General features: G+C 58.7%; 2 protein-coding genes across 2 annotated transcripts; both read right to left on the bottom strand.

Annotated features, from left to right (window-relative positions):
* Positions 1–543: 543 nt before the first annotated feature.
* On the bottom strand, positions 544–1,709 carry LOC142364803 (acrosin-like). Its single transcript, XM_075444931.1, has 2 exons — positions 1,068–1,709; positions 544–753 (listed from the first exon to the last, which is right to left on the bottom strand). Exons 1-2 carry the CDS (start codon positions 1,136–1,138, stop codon positions 549–551), a joined length of 276 nt encoding a protein of 91 aa, XP_075301046.1. The 5' UTR covers positions 1,139–1,709; the 3' UTR covers positions 544–548.
* A 4,176-nt stretch (positions 1,710–5,885) lies between these two features.
* Positions 5,886–7,043, bottom strand: LOC142364800 (acrosin-like). Its single transcript, XM_075444928.1, has 2 exons — positions 6,410–7,043; positions 5,886–6,095 (listed from the first exon to the last, which is right to left on the bottom strand). Exons 1-2 carry the CDS (start codon positions 6,478–6,480, stop codon positions 5,891–5,893), a joined length of 276 nt encoding a protein of 91 aa, XP_075301043.1. The 5' UTR covers positions 6,481–7,043; the 3' UTR covers positions 5,886–5,890.
* Positions 7,044–13,141: the final 6,098 nt, after the last annotated feature.

Below are 13,141 nucleotides of genomic sequence, written 5' to 3' on the forward strand. Positions count from 1 at the left end.
TGCGACACTCTCAGCCAGGCGTCGGGCACACAGGCAAGCTGCACGTAGTAGCCGCACAGGACAGGCTGGTCCAATTCCAGCAAGGCAATGTCGTTCCTCTGCGTGATGTTGTAGTAGTGCTCGTGAACCAGTAGCCGCTTAATAGTGCGCACTTGGGTCTCAGGGCCCAGCTGAGTCAAGTGGCTGGCCCCGATCACCACGTGCCACATGGTGATGTGCCTGCAAGGCAGGTGGAGAGAGGGGTCAGAGGGAGCGCAGCCCCGTGCTGCAAGCAGCCCAGCAGTTGCCTGCCTTCTGCTGCACAGGGCAGAGAGGAAGGCAGCGCTACGGAGGGTGCGACTGCCCTAGCACGCCTTGGGCACAAGGAGTGTCGGGCGGGAGGCTGCTAGGAAGCCGTGGCGTGAGCCCAGCCCTCTCGCGAGCAGTCTCTCAGCTGGGCTTGGCAGTGCCCAGGCACTGGGCGTGCTGCAGGGAAGCGGGATGGCGCTAGCACGTGCTGCTGTGGAGCGGGCACGTGCTAGTGCTGTGGGGCTGTTCCCTGGTCCTCCTTACCCGGGCGTGATGAAGCAGTGGGCTGCTGTCAGCACCCACTGTGGGCTGATGAGAGACCCTCCGCAGACATGCGCCATGCCTCCTATGATGGGCTTCTGGATGCTGACGATCCAGGGCCAGGCCCCTAGCTGGGCATCGGTGCCACCCACGACGCGTGACATGCCGTAGTAAGAATCCACGGGCCGGTGCCCGCAGGTCCCTCTGTAAGCAGAAACTGATGAATGTCCTGCTCGGTGGCTTGCTGCTGTTCAGGCTGCAGGTCAGCCCCCTTCCCCCCCACCAGGCGCTGCATGGACAGCAGGGCCGCGGAACCCTGTGGGGCATGCGTCCATCTACCCCTGTTTGTGCTTGAGCCCCGTAGGCGAGTTGTGCCAGCGGCCTGGCTGCTGGCAAGGAACTGAGGCTCCCACATGGCGTTTGGGAAGCTTTGGTGTGGCCATGGGGAAAAGCGAGCACCCGCCAGTGAAGCCCACAAGGGCTGCCCCAGCTCCCTCCCAGAGCCTTGGGCCACTTACCCACAGTTGTCCCACATGCCGTACGCCGGCCAGCACACGGCCAGCAGGACCAGGACGGGGAGAAAATTCATGGCTGCCAGCGGCACGTGGCAGCTGCAAGAAGCGAGAGCTGGTGGCCAGCAGTGCAGCAGCCGACGTAGTGCCTGCAGCAGTCCCGCTGCCCAGGGAACCCTTGGCCCCGTGGCTGATGTCACAGAGTGGCTGGTTCCGGGTGCTGGGCACGGTGGATTCTAGGGGGGGGCGGGCAACATGGAGGGTTCCGAGCAGGAGGGGAGGCAGAAGCTGGGCTCGGACACCCCCAGCAGACCCCCGCTGAATGCTCCGCTTGCGGGACGAGGCTCTGCAGACCTCGTGGCAGGCAGCAGCGCCTGCCTCCCAGTGCTGCCTGCTAACAGCTAGCCGGGAAAACCAAGTGTGGCACCATAGCCTCTTTGGGAAGTTCACTGCCACCCCGCTCTGCGCAGCCGCTTGCCACCAGGTCCTTCCCAAAGAAACTGACACCGCAGAACGGAACTACTACAGGCAGTAGGCACCTGGTTGGGGGCTGAAGAGCCAATCTGCTTACAGCCGCGGCAGGCAAGCAGGGATGTGCAAGCCAAATCAACCAAGCATAGCCAAGCACTGCCATCCTGTCCTGCACAAAGCACAGCGAAACACAGATGGAGCACGCTCCACACTGGCTCTGTCTGCCACCGCAACGCCCTCTGACAGGCTCCGTGTCCTTGCTGTCTACCAGCTACATTGCTCTTCTGGGCCAACACAGGTGCGGGCAGTCGCACTGCCTGCTATGCGTGGCCACAGACGTGCAATTGGAAGCAGCATGGCTTCATAGGCACTAGAAGATGTCCCCAAACAAACCGCACTCCACGCTGCTTTGGTTTTCAAAAATTGACCTGAAGGTGGTGCCCGATATCTGCTTAGAGCAGGCAGAAGATGGCCTTGGAGAATGTAACTTGTCTTCTGTGGATACTCTGTGATGCCAGCAGCAGATTTTTGCAGGTGGTTAAGAGGGAATGGTGTGAGAGGTGGGCACACTTCAGCAATATGTGAAGGAAGAGCTGGGGTCATTCTGAGGAGAGCACTCTGGCAGAGACAGCTTTGCTTCTTTGGCTGAGCCCTGTCCCTAATCACCACAGCCCCCAAACAGGTAGTGCAGAGGGGACGTGCCTAGGTGGGAAGCAGCTCGGGGTATGCGTGGTCAAGCACCTCCAAGTCCTTCCTGACTCCAGCAGGTGGAGATGTGGCCGGTGGTTGGCAGGCCTGGTCCTCTTGTAAGGTCTGTGAATGCTGGGGCTGATCAGTCAGGTAGGCTGCAGCCACATGCCACCCACAGGACTGAAAAGGTCTCTGTCCTCTTGCTCGAGAGCTAGGCCAGCTTCAGGTTCGCTAGTGCACTGCGCACGCACACAGCGCTCCCACCAGGAGCTGGCCCGAGACACTCGGTCTTTCCAACTGCGGGGTCCCTATGACCTGTGTTCCCTTCTGCCATCGCCAGCAGCCAGGCCGCTAGACCCACCCCTCTAGCAGGTACAGAGCGGGGCCACACAGAAAAGGATGTGGAATGGCTCTCAAGAAGAAGGTCGGACAGGCTGTGGGGAGTAGGGACAGGGTTCAGCCAAACAAGCAAACCAACCGGCACTTTGCTTATGCTCAAGCACGAGCTTCTTGAGCCCCCCTGCTCTCCATTTTCCACACTTATTCATCCCCCTCGACTTCCTTGGCTCCTCACTTTCTCTGCCCTTGTCTCCTCCCAATCAAGGGACCTAGCCCCGCCTACTAGTCCCCCTTGCTCCCAGGTCTGTCACATCTGGGAACAGATTGGGTCTTTCAGGGGCTGTTAGCTAGGTCATCTTGGCCTTGCGTGGCATTACTGCAGTGGTTTCCTGGCTACAGCTGTCCCTGCCAGAGTCCTCTCCCCAGAATGACCCCGGCTCTTCCTTCAGATATTGCTGAAGTCTGGCCACCTCTCACACCATTCCCCCTTAACTTCTGGTGACATCTGGCTCTTCCTCATGGCACTGTAACTCCTGCCAGCTTTCTTTCATCTTTCCAATTAGCAGATGCTTCAACCAGGTCCTAATCATCATCCCCAGAGTTGTCTGCACGCCACATCATTATTTTGCGTCCTCTTTCTAGCCTCAATGTGCCAGTCTTCTTCATGCCATGGTGGCTCTGAGCACGCTCCTGTCTGACCAGGCATGGTGTCAGCCCTGCTTGCGACTCTTGCCCTTTGTGCCCTCCTTGACTGCCTGCAGCCTCATTTTGCCGGGCGTGGAAATCCTTGCCTTGCGCACGAGAGTGAATTGGACTCAGGCACGGTTAACTGTGAAACCTGGCAACTTTATTCCAAGAACTAGGTCAGCTTCAGCATTTGTGTGCACTGGGAAGTGTTGCGGAGGAAGAACCGGACTCGACACGATGATCAATGTGATCACGTACAAGCCGTTTATTAGCCTCAGATAGCTCACTTTTATATTCCCCACTACATACGCGGCGATCCCCCATTGGTGATAATCAATTTAACTCACATAGTAACTCGATTATGATTGGTGTGCGTCACTAGCTCACGCGCACTGCTCGTGGCCTTCTTGCAGGCGGCAAGTTCCTCTTCGGCATCTGGGAGTTGTTTGTCTCTGCATTCTTACTTCCTCATTCCAATCGCAGTTTGTCCTCTGGATGCCCTTGCGGCCTTATGCTAAGGCTCTGCGGCCTTAGGCTAAGGCTTCATGGCCTTCTAGAGAAATGCTGGATTGCTCACATGTCCCCAGTCCTTTAACGCTTCATCCTCCACAGGGAGGAGAGCGGGCAGCACAGAGCAGGCCTTTGATGCTGAGGCTGCCTTTGGAGCAGCAGGCATTGCCCCAGAAGGAAATGATCATGGTCCAGTGCAGCCTGCGCTGGTTCCTGTTGATCCTGCTCCTCAAGCCTTTTTTCCCCTGAGGAACTGCAGGAGCTCCTTCAGCCGAGTAAAGAATTCCACCAGCTTCTGGCGTGGAAATGGACAGGAGCTAATGCTGCCCGACTGTGTTGGTGCTGGTGTTGGCCTTGGCCTCTGAGAGGCGCTTGAGGTGGAGAGAAAATGACTCCATGGCCGTGCTGTTGGACTATCTCTTCTTGCTGAGCGCAGTCCCATCTGTAGCAGGATCCAGTCGTAGAAGTGCTGCGTGGAGGTGTAGACTCCAGGCTGGTTTGGTCTGGCACAGCCTCTCCCCCAGCTGGTCACTCCAACAAGCCAGAAGTAGTCGTAGGTGTTATCTTTGCAGACCAGAGGACCACCGCTGTCACCCTGCAGCGGAGGAGAGAGGGTTAAGGTGGTGTTGGGTGGCCCCGGTCAGCACTCTGGCTGGCTCCTTCTCTCCCGCAGCAGCTGCCAGAGCTGTCCTGACTGCACACAAAGGCTCTGCTCAGGTGCTGGAGCCTACAGAAGCTTGTCTGGCAGGGGGTGGTGGGCCAGTCAGGCAGGGCTCTCTCTCTGTCCTCTTTGCACAGTGATCCTGGATGTGTGGAAGGGGGATGTTGCAGGACTGGGCTCTGGAGCTGTGGGCTGCCAAGAGCACTAGATGGGCTTTGTGGGCAGAGAGCCAGGCCTCTGGGACAAGGGCGGCCCTGGGCAAGGACCTGCATCTGGGCAAGGGGAGGTGAACCCCAAGAGTGGAGGGGACCCAGCAGTGGCAGGCTGACTTGCCAGGCAAAGCACGCGCTGGGGCAGGTTTGGGCGGTTGCCACAGGGCTGCCTGTGCTGTTGGGGGTGGACTTGTAGCACGCTCCTACCTGGCAGGTGTCGATGCCGCCCTGCGGATAGCCAGCACACAAGTTGTGGCTGTGGATGGCCCCTCCGTACCAGCGGCTGCTGTTGCAGAGCTTGATATCGATGAGGCGGACCTTGGCCTCCTGCAGGACATAACTTGGTCCCCCAGCTGTCAGCACAGAAAGGAGTTAACAGCCAGCAGCTCGCTGCCAGTTCTCCTCTCCTCCCCCCCCCCCCCCCACCCCGTCCCCGGCGTCTGGCTGAAGCCCTGCCCTAGGGCTGGGCTTTGCGTCTCCAGAGGCACTGTGCCGCTGCTGTCTCCCTTCTGTCTTGCTTGGGGTAATGGGCCAGGCCCACCTCTCCATCGGCATGCACCCCGCAGCCCGACTCTGGCTTTCGCCTCTGCTGTCAGGAAGCCCACCCCGCCTCCCCAGTGTGCCCAGCCTGCGCTCAGGACACCCCTCCCTTTTGGGAACTCACCTCTTGCAGTCGTGGAACCCCAGCCACTGACGTAGCAGCTTCTCAGCTGCGACACTCTCAGCCAGGCGTCGGGCACACAGGCAAGCTGCACGTAGTAGCCGCACAGGACAGGCTGGTCCAATTCCAGCAAGGCAATGTCGTTCCTCTGCGTGATGTTGTAGTAGTGCTCGTGAACCAGTAGCCGCTTAATAGTGCGCACTTGGGTCTCAGGGCCCAGCTGAGTCAAGTGGCTGGCCCCGATCACCACGTGCCACATGGTGATGTGCCTGCAAGGCAGGTGGAGAGAGGGGTCAGAGGGAGCGCAGCCCCGTGCTGCAAGCAGCCCAGCAGTTGCCTGCCTTCTGCTGCACAGGGCAGAGAGGAAGGCAGCGCTACGGAGGGTGCGACTGCCCTAGCACGCCTTGGGCACAAGGAGTGTCGGGCGGGAGGCTGCTAGGAAGCCGTGGCGTGAGCCCAGCCCTCTCGCGAGCAGTCTCTCAGCTGGGCTTGGCAGTGCCCAGGCACTGGGCGTGCTGCAGGGAAGCGGGATGGCGCTAGCACGTGCTGCTGTGGAGCGGGCACGTGCTAGTGCTGTGGGGCTGTTCCCTGGTCCTCCTTACCCGGGCGTGATGAAGCAGTGGGCTGCTGTCAGCACCCACTGTGGGCTGATGAGAGACCCTCCGCAGACATGCGCCATGCCTCCTATGATGGGCTTCTGGATGCTGACGATCCAGGGCCAGGCCCCTAGCTGGGCATCGGTGCCACCCACGACGCGTGACATGCCGTAGTAAGAATCCACGGGCCGGTGCCCGCAGGTCCCTCTGTAAGCAGAAACTGATGAATGTCCTGCTCGGTGGCTTGCTGCTGTTCAGGCTGCAGGTCAGCCCCCTTCCCCCCCACCAGGCGCTGCATGGACAGCAGGGCCGCGGAACCCTGTGGGGCATGCGTCCATCTACCCCTGTTTGTGCTTGAGCCCCGTAGGCGAGTTGTGCCAGCGGCCTGGCTGCTGGCAAGGAACTGAGGCTCCCACATGGCGTTTGGGAAGCTTTGGTGTGGCCATGGGGAAAAGCGAGCACCCGCCAGTGAAGCCCACAAGGGCTGCCCCAGCTCCCTCCCAGAGCCTTGGGCCACTTACCCACAGTTGTCCCACATGCCGTACGCCGGCCAGCACACGGCCAGCAGGACCAGGACGGGGAGAAAATTCATGGCTGCCAGCGGCACGTGGCAGCTGCAAGAAGCGAGAGCTGGTGGCCAGCAGTGCAGCAGCCGACGTAGTGCCTGCAGCAGTCCCGCTGCCCAGGGAACCCTTGGCCCCGTGGCTGATGTCACAGAGTGGCTGGTTCCGGGTGCTGGGCACGGTGGATTCTAGGGGGGGGCGGGCAACATGGAGGGTTCCGAGCAGGAGGGGAGGCAGAAGCTGGGCTCGGACACCCCCAGCAGACCCCCGCTGAATGCTCCGCTTGCGGGACGAGGCTCTGCAGACCTCGTGGCAGGCAGCAGCGCCTGCCTCCCAGTGCTGCCTGCTAACAGCTAGCCGGGAAAACCAAGTGTGGCACCATAGCCTCTTTGGGAAGTTCACTGCCACCCCGCTCTGCGCAGCCGCTTGCCACCAGGTCCTTCCCAAAGAAACTGACACCGCAGAACGGAACTACTACAGGCAGTAGGCACCTGGTTGGGGGCTGAAGAGCCAATCTGCTTACAGCCGCGGCAGGCAAGCAGGGATGTGCAAGCCAAATCAACCAAGCATAGCCAAGCACTGCCATCCTGTCCTGCACAAAGCACAGCGAAACACAGATGGAGCACGCTCCACGCTGGCTCTGTCTGCCACCGCAACGCCCTCTGACAGGCTCCGTGTCCTTGCTGTCTACCAGCTACATTGCTCTTCTGGGCCAACACAGGTGCGGGCAGTCGCACTGCCTGCTATGCGTGGCCACAGACGTGCAATTGGAAGCAGCATGGCTTCATAGGCACTAGAAGATGTCCCCAAACAAACCGCCCTCCACGCTGCTTTGGTTTTCAAAAATTGACCTGAAGGTGGTGCCCGATATCTGCTTAGAGCAGGCAGAAGATGGCCTTGGAGAATGTAACTTGTCTTCTGTGGATACTCTGTGATGCCAGCAGCAGATTTTTGCAGGTGGTTAAGAGGGAATGGTGTGAGAGGTGGGCACACTTCAGCAATATGTGAAGGAAGAGCTGGGGTCATTCTGAGGAGAGCACTCTGGCAGAGACAGCTTTGCTTGTTTGGCTGAGCCCTGTCCCTAATCACCACAGCCCCCAAACAGGTAGTGCAGAGGGGACGTGCCTAGGTGGGAAGCAGCTCGGGGTATGCGTGGTCAAGCACCTCCAAGTCCTTCCTGACTCCAGCAGGTGGAGATGTGGCCGGTGGTTGGCAGGCCTGGTCCTCTTGTAAGGTCTGTGAATGCTGGGGCTGATCAGTCAGGTAGGCTGCAGCCACATGCCACCCACAGGACTGAAAAGGTCTCTGTCCTCTTGCTCGAGAGCTAGGCCAGCTTCAGGTTCGCTAGTGCACTGCGCACGCACACAGCGCTCCCACCAGGAGCTGGCCCGAGACACTCGGTCTTTCCAACTGCGGGGTCCCTATGACCTGTGTTCCCTTCTGCCATCGCCAGCAGCCAGGCCGCTAGACCCACCCCTCTAGCAGGTACAGAGCGGGGCCACACAGAAAAGGATGTGGAATGGCTCTCAAGAAGAAGGTCGGACAGGCTGTGGGGAGTAGGGACAGGGTTCAGCCAAACAAGCAAACCAACCGGCACTTTGCTTATGCTCAAGCACGAGCTTCTTGAGCCCCCCTTCTCTCCATTTTCCACACTTATTCATCCCCCTCGACTTCCTTGGCTCCTCACTTTCTCTGCCCTTGTCTCCTCCCAATCAAGGGACCTAGCCCCGCCTACTAGTCCCCCTTGCTCCCAGGTCTGTCACATCTGGGAACAGATTGGGTCTTTCAGGGGCTGTTAGCTAGGTCATCTTGGCCTTGCGTGGCATTACTGCAGTGGTTTCCTGGCTACAGCTGTCCCTGCCAGAGTCCTCTCCCCAGAATGACCCCGGCTCTTCCTTCAGATATTGCTGAAGTCTGGCCACCTCTCACACCATTCCCCCTTAACTTCTGGTGACATCTGGCTCTTCCTCATGGCACTGTAACTCCTGCCAGCTTTCTTTCATCTTTCCAATTAGCAGATGCTTCAACCAGGTCCTAATCATCATCCCCAGAGTTGTCTGCATGTCACATCATTATTTTGCATCCTCTTTCTAGCCTCAATGTGCCAGTCTTCTTCATGCCACGGTGGCTCTGAGCACGCTCCTGTCTGACCAGGCATGGTGTCAGCCCTGCTGAGCGACTCTTGCCCTTTGTGCCCTCCTTGACTGCCTGCAGCCTCATTTTGCCGGGCGTGGAAATCCTTGCCTTGCGCACGAGAGTGAATTGGACTCAGGCACGGTTAACTGTGAAACCTGGCAACTTTATTCCAAGAACTAAGTCAGCTTCAGCATTTGTGTGCACTGGGAAGTGTTGCGGAGGAAGAACCGGACTCGACACGATGATCAATGTGATCACGTACAAGCCGTTTATTAGCCTCAGATAGCTCACTTTTATATTCCCCACTACATACGCGGCGATCCCCCATTGGTGATAATCAATTTAACTCACATAGCAACTCGATTATGATTGGTGTGCGTCACTAGCTCACGCGCACTGCTCGTGGCCTTCTTGCAGGCGGCAAGTTCCTCTTCGGCATCTGGGAGTTGTTTGTCTCTGCATTCTTACTTCCTCATTCCAATCGCAGTTTGTCCTCTGGATGCCCTTGCGGCCTTATGCTAAGGCTCTGCGGCCTTAGGCTAAGGCTTCATGGCCTTCTAGAGAAATGCTGGATTGCTCACATGTCCCCAGTCCTTTAACGCTTCATCCTCCACAGGGAGGAGAGCGGGCAGCACAGAGCAGGCCTTTGATGCTGAGGCTGCCTTTGGAGCAGCAGGCATTGCCCCAGAAGGAAATGATCATGGTCCAGTGCAGCCTGCGCTGGTTCCTGTTGATCCTGCTCCTCAAGCCTTTTTTCCCCTGAGGAACTGCAGGAGCTCCTTCAGCCGAGTAAAGAATTCCACCAGCTTCTGGCGTGGAAATGGACAGGAGCTAATGCTGCCCGACTGTGTTGGTGCTGGTGTTGGCCTTGGCCTCTGAGAGGGGCTTGAGGTGGAGAGAAAATGACTCCATGGCTGTGCTGTTGGACTATCTCTTCTTGCTGAGCGCAGTCCCATCTGTAGCAGGATCCAGTCGTAGAAGTGCTGCGTGGAGGTGTAGACTCCAGGCTGGTTTGGTCTGGCACAGCCTCTCCCCCAGCTGGTCACTCCAACAAGCCAGAAGTAGTCGTAGGTGTTATCTTTGCAGACCAGAGGACCACCGCTGTCACCCTGCAGCGGAGGAGAGAGGGTTAAGGTGGTGTTGGGTGGCCCCGGTCAGCACTCTGGCTGGCTCCTTCTCTTCCGCAGCAGCTGCCAGAGCTGTCCTGACTGCACACAAAGGCTCTGCTCAGGTGCTGGAGCCTACAGAAGCTTGTCTGGCAGGGGGTGGTGGGCCAGTCAGGCAGGGCTCTCTCTCTGTCCTCTTTGCACAGTGATCCTGGATGTGTGGAAGGCGGATGTTGCAGGATTGGGCTCTGGAGCTGTGGGCTGCCAAGAGCACTAGATGGGCTTTGTGGGCAGAGAGCCAGGCCTCTGGGACAAGGGCGGCCCTGGGCAAGGACCTGCATCTGGGCAAGGGGAGGTGAACCCCAAGAGTGGAGGGGACCCAGCAGTGGCAGGCTGACTTGCCAGGCAAAGCACGCGCTGGGGCAGGTTTGGGCGGTTGCCACAGGGCTGCCTGTGCTGTTGGGGGTGGACTTGTAGCACGCTCCTACCTGGCAGGTGTCGATGCCGCCCTGCGGATAGCCAGCACACAAGTTGTGGCTGTGGATGGCCCCTCCGTACCAGCGGCTGCTGTTGCAGAGCTTGATATCGATGAGGCGGACCTTGGCCTCCTGCAGGACATAACTTGGTCCCCCAGCTGTCAGCACAGAAAGGAGTTAACAGCCAGCAGCTCGCTGCCAGTTCTCCTCTCCTCCCCTCCCCATGCCCCCGGCGTCTGGCTGAAGCCCTGCCCTAGGGCTGGGCTTTGCATCTCCAGAGGCACTGTGCCGCTGCTGTCTCCCTTCTGTCTTGCTTGGGGTAATGGGCCAGGCCCACCTCTCCATCGGCATGCACCCCGCAGCCCGCCTCTGGCTTTCGCCTCTGCTGTCAGGAAGCCCACCCCGCCTCCCCAGTGTGCCCAGCCTGCGCTCAGGACACCCCTCCCTTTTGGGAACTCACCTCTTGCAGTCGCGGAACCCCAGCCACTGACGTAGCAGCTTCTCAGCTGCGACACTCTCAGCCAGGCGTCGGGCACACAGGCAAGCTGCACGTAGTAGCCGCACAGGACAGGCTGGTCCAATTCCAGCAAGGCAATGTCGTTCCTCTGCGTGATGTTGTAGTAGTGCTCGTGAACCAGTAGCCGCTTAATAGTGCGCACTTGGGTCTCAGGGCCCAGCTGAGTCAAGTGGCTGGCCCCGATCACCACGTGCCACATGGTGATGTGCCTGCAAGGCAGGTGGAGAGAGGGGTCAGAGGGAGCGCAGCCACGTGCTGCAAGCAGCCCAGCAGTTGCCTGCCTTCTGCTGCACAGGGCAGAGAGGAAGGCAGCGCTACGGAGGGTGCGACTGCCCTAGCACGCCTTGGGCACAAGGAGTGTCGGGCGGGAGGCTGCTAGGAAGCCGTGGCGTGAGCCCAGCCCTCTCGCGAGCAGTCTCTCAGCTGGGCTTGGCAGTGCCCAGGCACTGGGCGTGCTGCAGGGAAGCGGGATGGCGCTAGCACGTGCTGCTGTGGAGCGGGCACGTGCTAGTGCTGTGGGGCTGTTCCCTGGTCCTCCTTACCCGGGCGTGATGAAGCAGTGGGCTGCTGTCAGCACCCACTGTGGGCTGATGAGCGACCCTCCGCAGACATGCGCCATGCCTCCTATGATGGGCTTCTGGATGCTGACGATCCAGGGCCAGGCCCCTAGCTGGGCATCGGTGCCACCCACGACGCGTGACATGCCGTAGTAAGAATCCACGGGCCGGTGCCCGCAGGTCCCTCTGTAAGCAGAAACTGATGAATGTCCTGCTCGGTGGCTTGCTGCTGTTCAGGCTGCAGGTCAGCCCCCTTCCCCCCCACCAGGCGCTGCATGGACAGCAGGGCCGCGGAACCCTGTGGGGCATGCGTCCATCTACCCCTGTTTGTGCTTGAGCCCCGTAGGCGAGTTGTGCCAGCGGCCTGGCTGCTGGCAAGGAACTGAGGCTCCCACATGGCGTTTGGGAAGCTTTGGTGTGGCACAGATGGAGCACGCTCCACGCTGGCTCTGTCATTGCCAAGGGACGGGGTGGGGGTGGCGCTTGGTCATTCTCGAGTGTTTAGTTTTCTAAGGTATTTTGTTTTCTAATATGTTGCATGTAGATTACTGTATGTAGAGTATGCATTGCTCTGTACAGTACAGCCCGGGGGTCTCCAGGGCCAGCCCGTGCCCCATCGCTCAGCACCCCACGCCTGTCCCCCTCTTCCCGCACCCTCTGCCCCCACGTCTCGGGGCGCTGCTCCCCGACCAGCCTGCACTGCTGGGCGCAGCCTCGCGACGGTGGCACCCAAAACCCTGCTCCTGCACAGAGTCACGACGTGGTGCTGCTCTCTGCACCAGCCCAGGGTCGCACCCTGCCCCAGCAGAGCCCCAACAAGTGCAGCCAGGGGAAGCGCAGAGTCCTGGCCCTGGGGAGGTCACTACCAATAGAGCTTTGGATCCTAAAAAGATGCTTTCTGCTCTGAAAGTGAGGGTTTAAACCCTAACAAGGGAACGGTGTGCCCTAAGAAAGTCTATGGCTGATAAAAGACAGCTTTGGACCCAAAAAAATGAGGATTTCCGCCCTGCAAATAAGGCTCTGGGATCTAAAATGGATGGAGAGTGTCTACAAATGACGCTTTGGGCCCTGCAAAGGAGGGGAACCTCTTGGTTCCTCTGTTACCCCATAAAACGAAACACTCCAGTGCAGGCCTAGAGCTGTAAGAGGGGTTTGGCCCTAGAAGTGAGACTTTGGACTCTCCAAAAAAGAGTTTGGGCCTGAAGCATGGGGCGTTGGGATGTGAAAATAAGGCTTTGGAAATGAAAATGAGATGCTGAACCCTCAAATCAGGACTTTTGCCCTCACATGATGTTTTGGTGCCAAAAGCTAGGGCTCTGTATGCTAAAAACAGGTCTTTGGAGCCTCCAAATGAGGCTTCGGTCATTAAACAAGTGAGGCTTTGTACCCAAAATGAGCAGTTTGGATGCTAAAATGAGGCTTTGGACCCTCCAGCTTGCCGACTGGATCCTCTAAGTCAGGCTATGGATCCAGATAATGAGGCTTTGGTGCCATGAAAGGAGACTTTAGACCCTACAAATAAGGCTTTGGACTCTAAAAAGGAGCCCTTTGACACTCAGATCAGACTTTGGGCCTTCAAGAGAATGCTTTGGTCCCTTAAAAGGAGTCTGTGAATTGTAAAAGCGAAGCTTGCAACTTATCAATGAGGGTTTGACCCTGCAAAGGAGGGTTTGGACCCTAAAAAAAGGCTTTGTGCCCTCCAGATGGTGCTATCACCATCGACCTCTTGTAGGACAGAAAGAGGTCTAGTGAGGCAGCAGTTGCGTCCCACTGTGCAGGCTTTGAGCCAGCCCTGGGGACTCAGCTGACCAGCAGGTTGTCACTGGAGGACACTGGGGCTGCAAGGGTACGCATTTCCCAGCCATCACTTAGCTGCAGGGAGATCTGCTTTGACGGCC

This window comes from Opisthocomus hoazin, chromosome 29 (assembly GCF_030867145.1).
Source record: "Opisthocomus hoazin isolate bOpiHoa1 chromosome 29, bOpiHoa1.hap1, whole genome shotgun sequence".
NCBI lineage: Eukaryota > Metazoa > Chordata > Aves > Opisthocomiformes > Opisthocomidae > Opisthocomus > Opisthocomus hoazin.

Bases quoted from the DNA above. Each gene is read 5' to 3' on its own strand.
- LOC142364803 (XM_075444931.1), bottom strand. From the start codon at position 1,138: ATGAATTTTCTCCCCGTCCTGGTCCTGCTGGCCGTGTGCTGGCCGGCG. The intron at 754-1,067 runs GTAAGTGGCCCA...TTCTGCTTACAG, and splicing joins GGCATGTGGGACAACTGTGG to AGGGACCTGCGGGCACCGGC.
- LOC142364800 (XM_075444928.1), bottom strand. From the start codon at position 6,480: ATGAATTTTCTCCCCGTCCTGGTCCTGCTGGCCGTGTGCTGGCCGGCG. The intron at 6,096-6,409 runs GTAAGTGGCCCA...TTCTGCTTACAG, and splicing joins GGCATGTGGGACAACTGTGG to AGGGACCTGCGGGCACCGGC.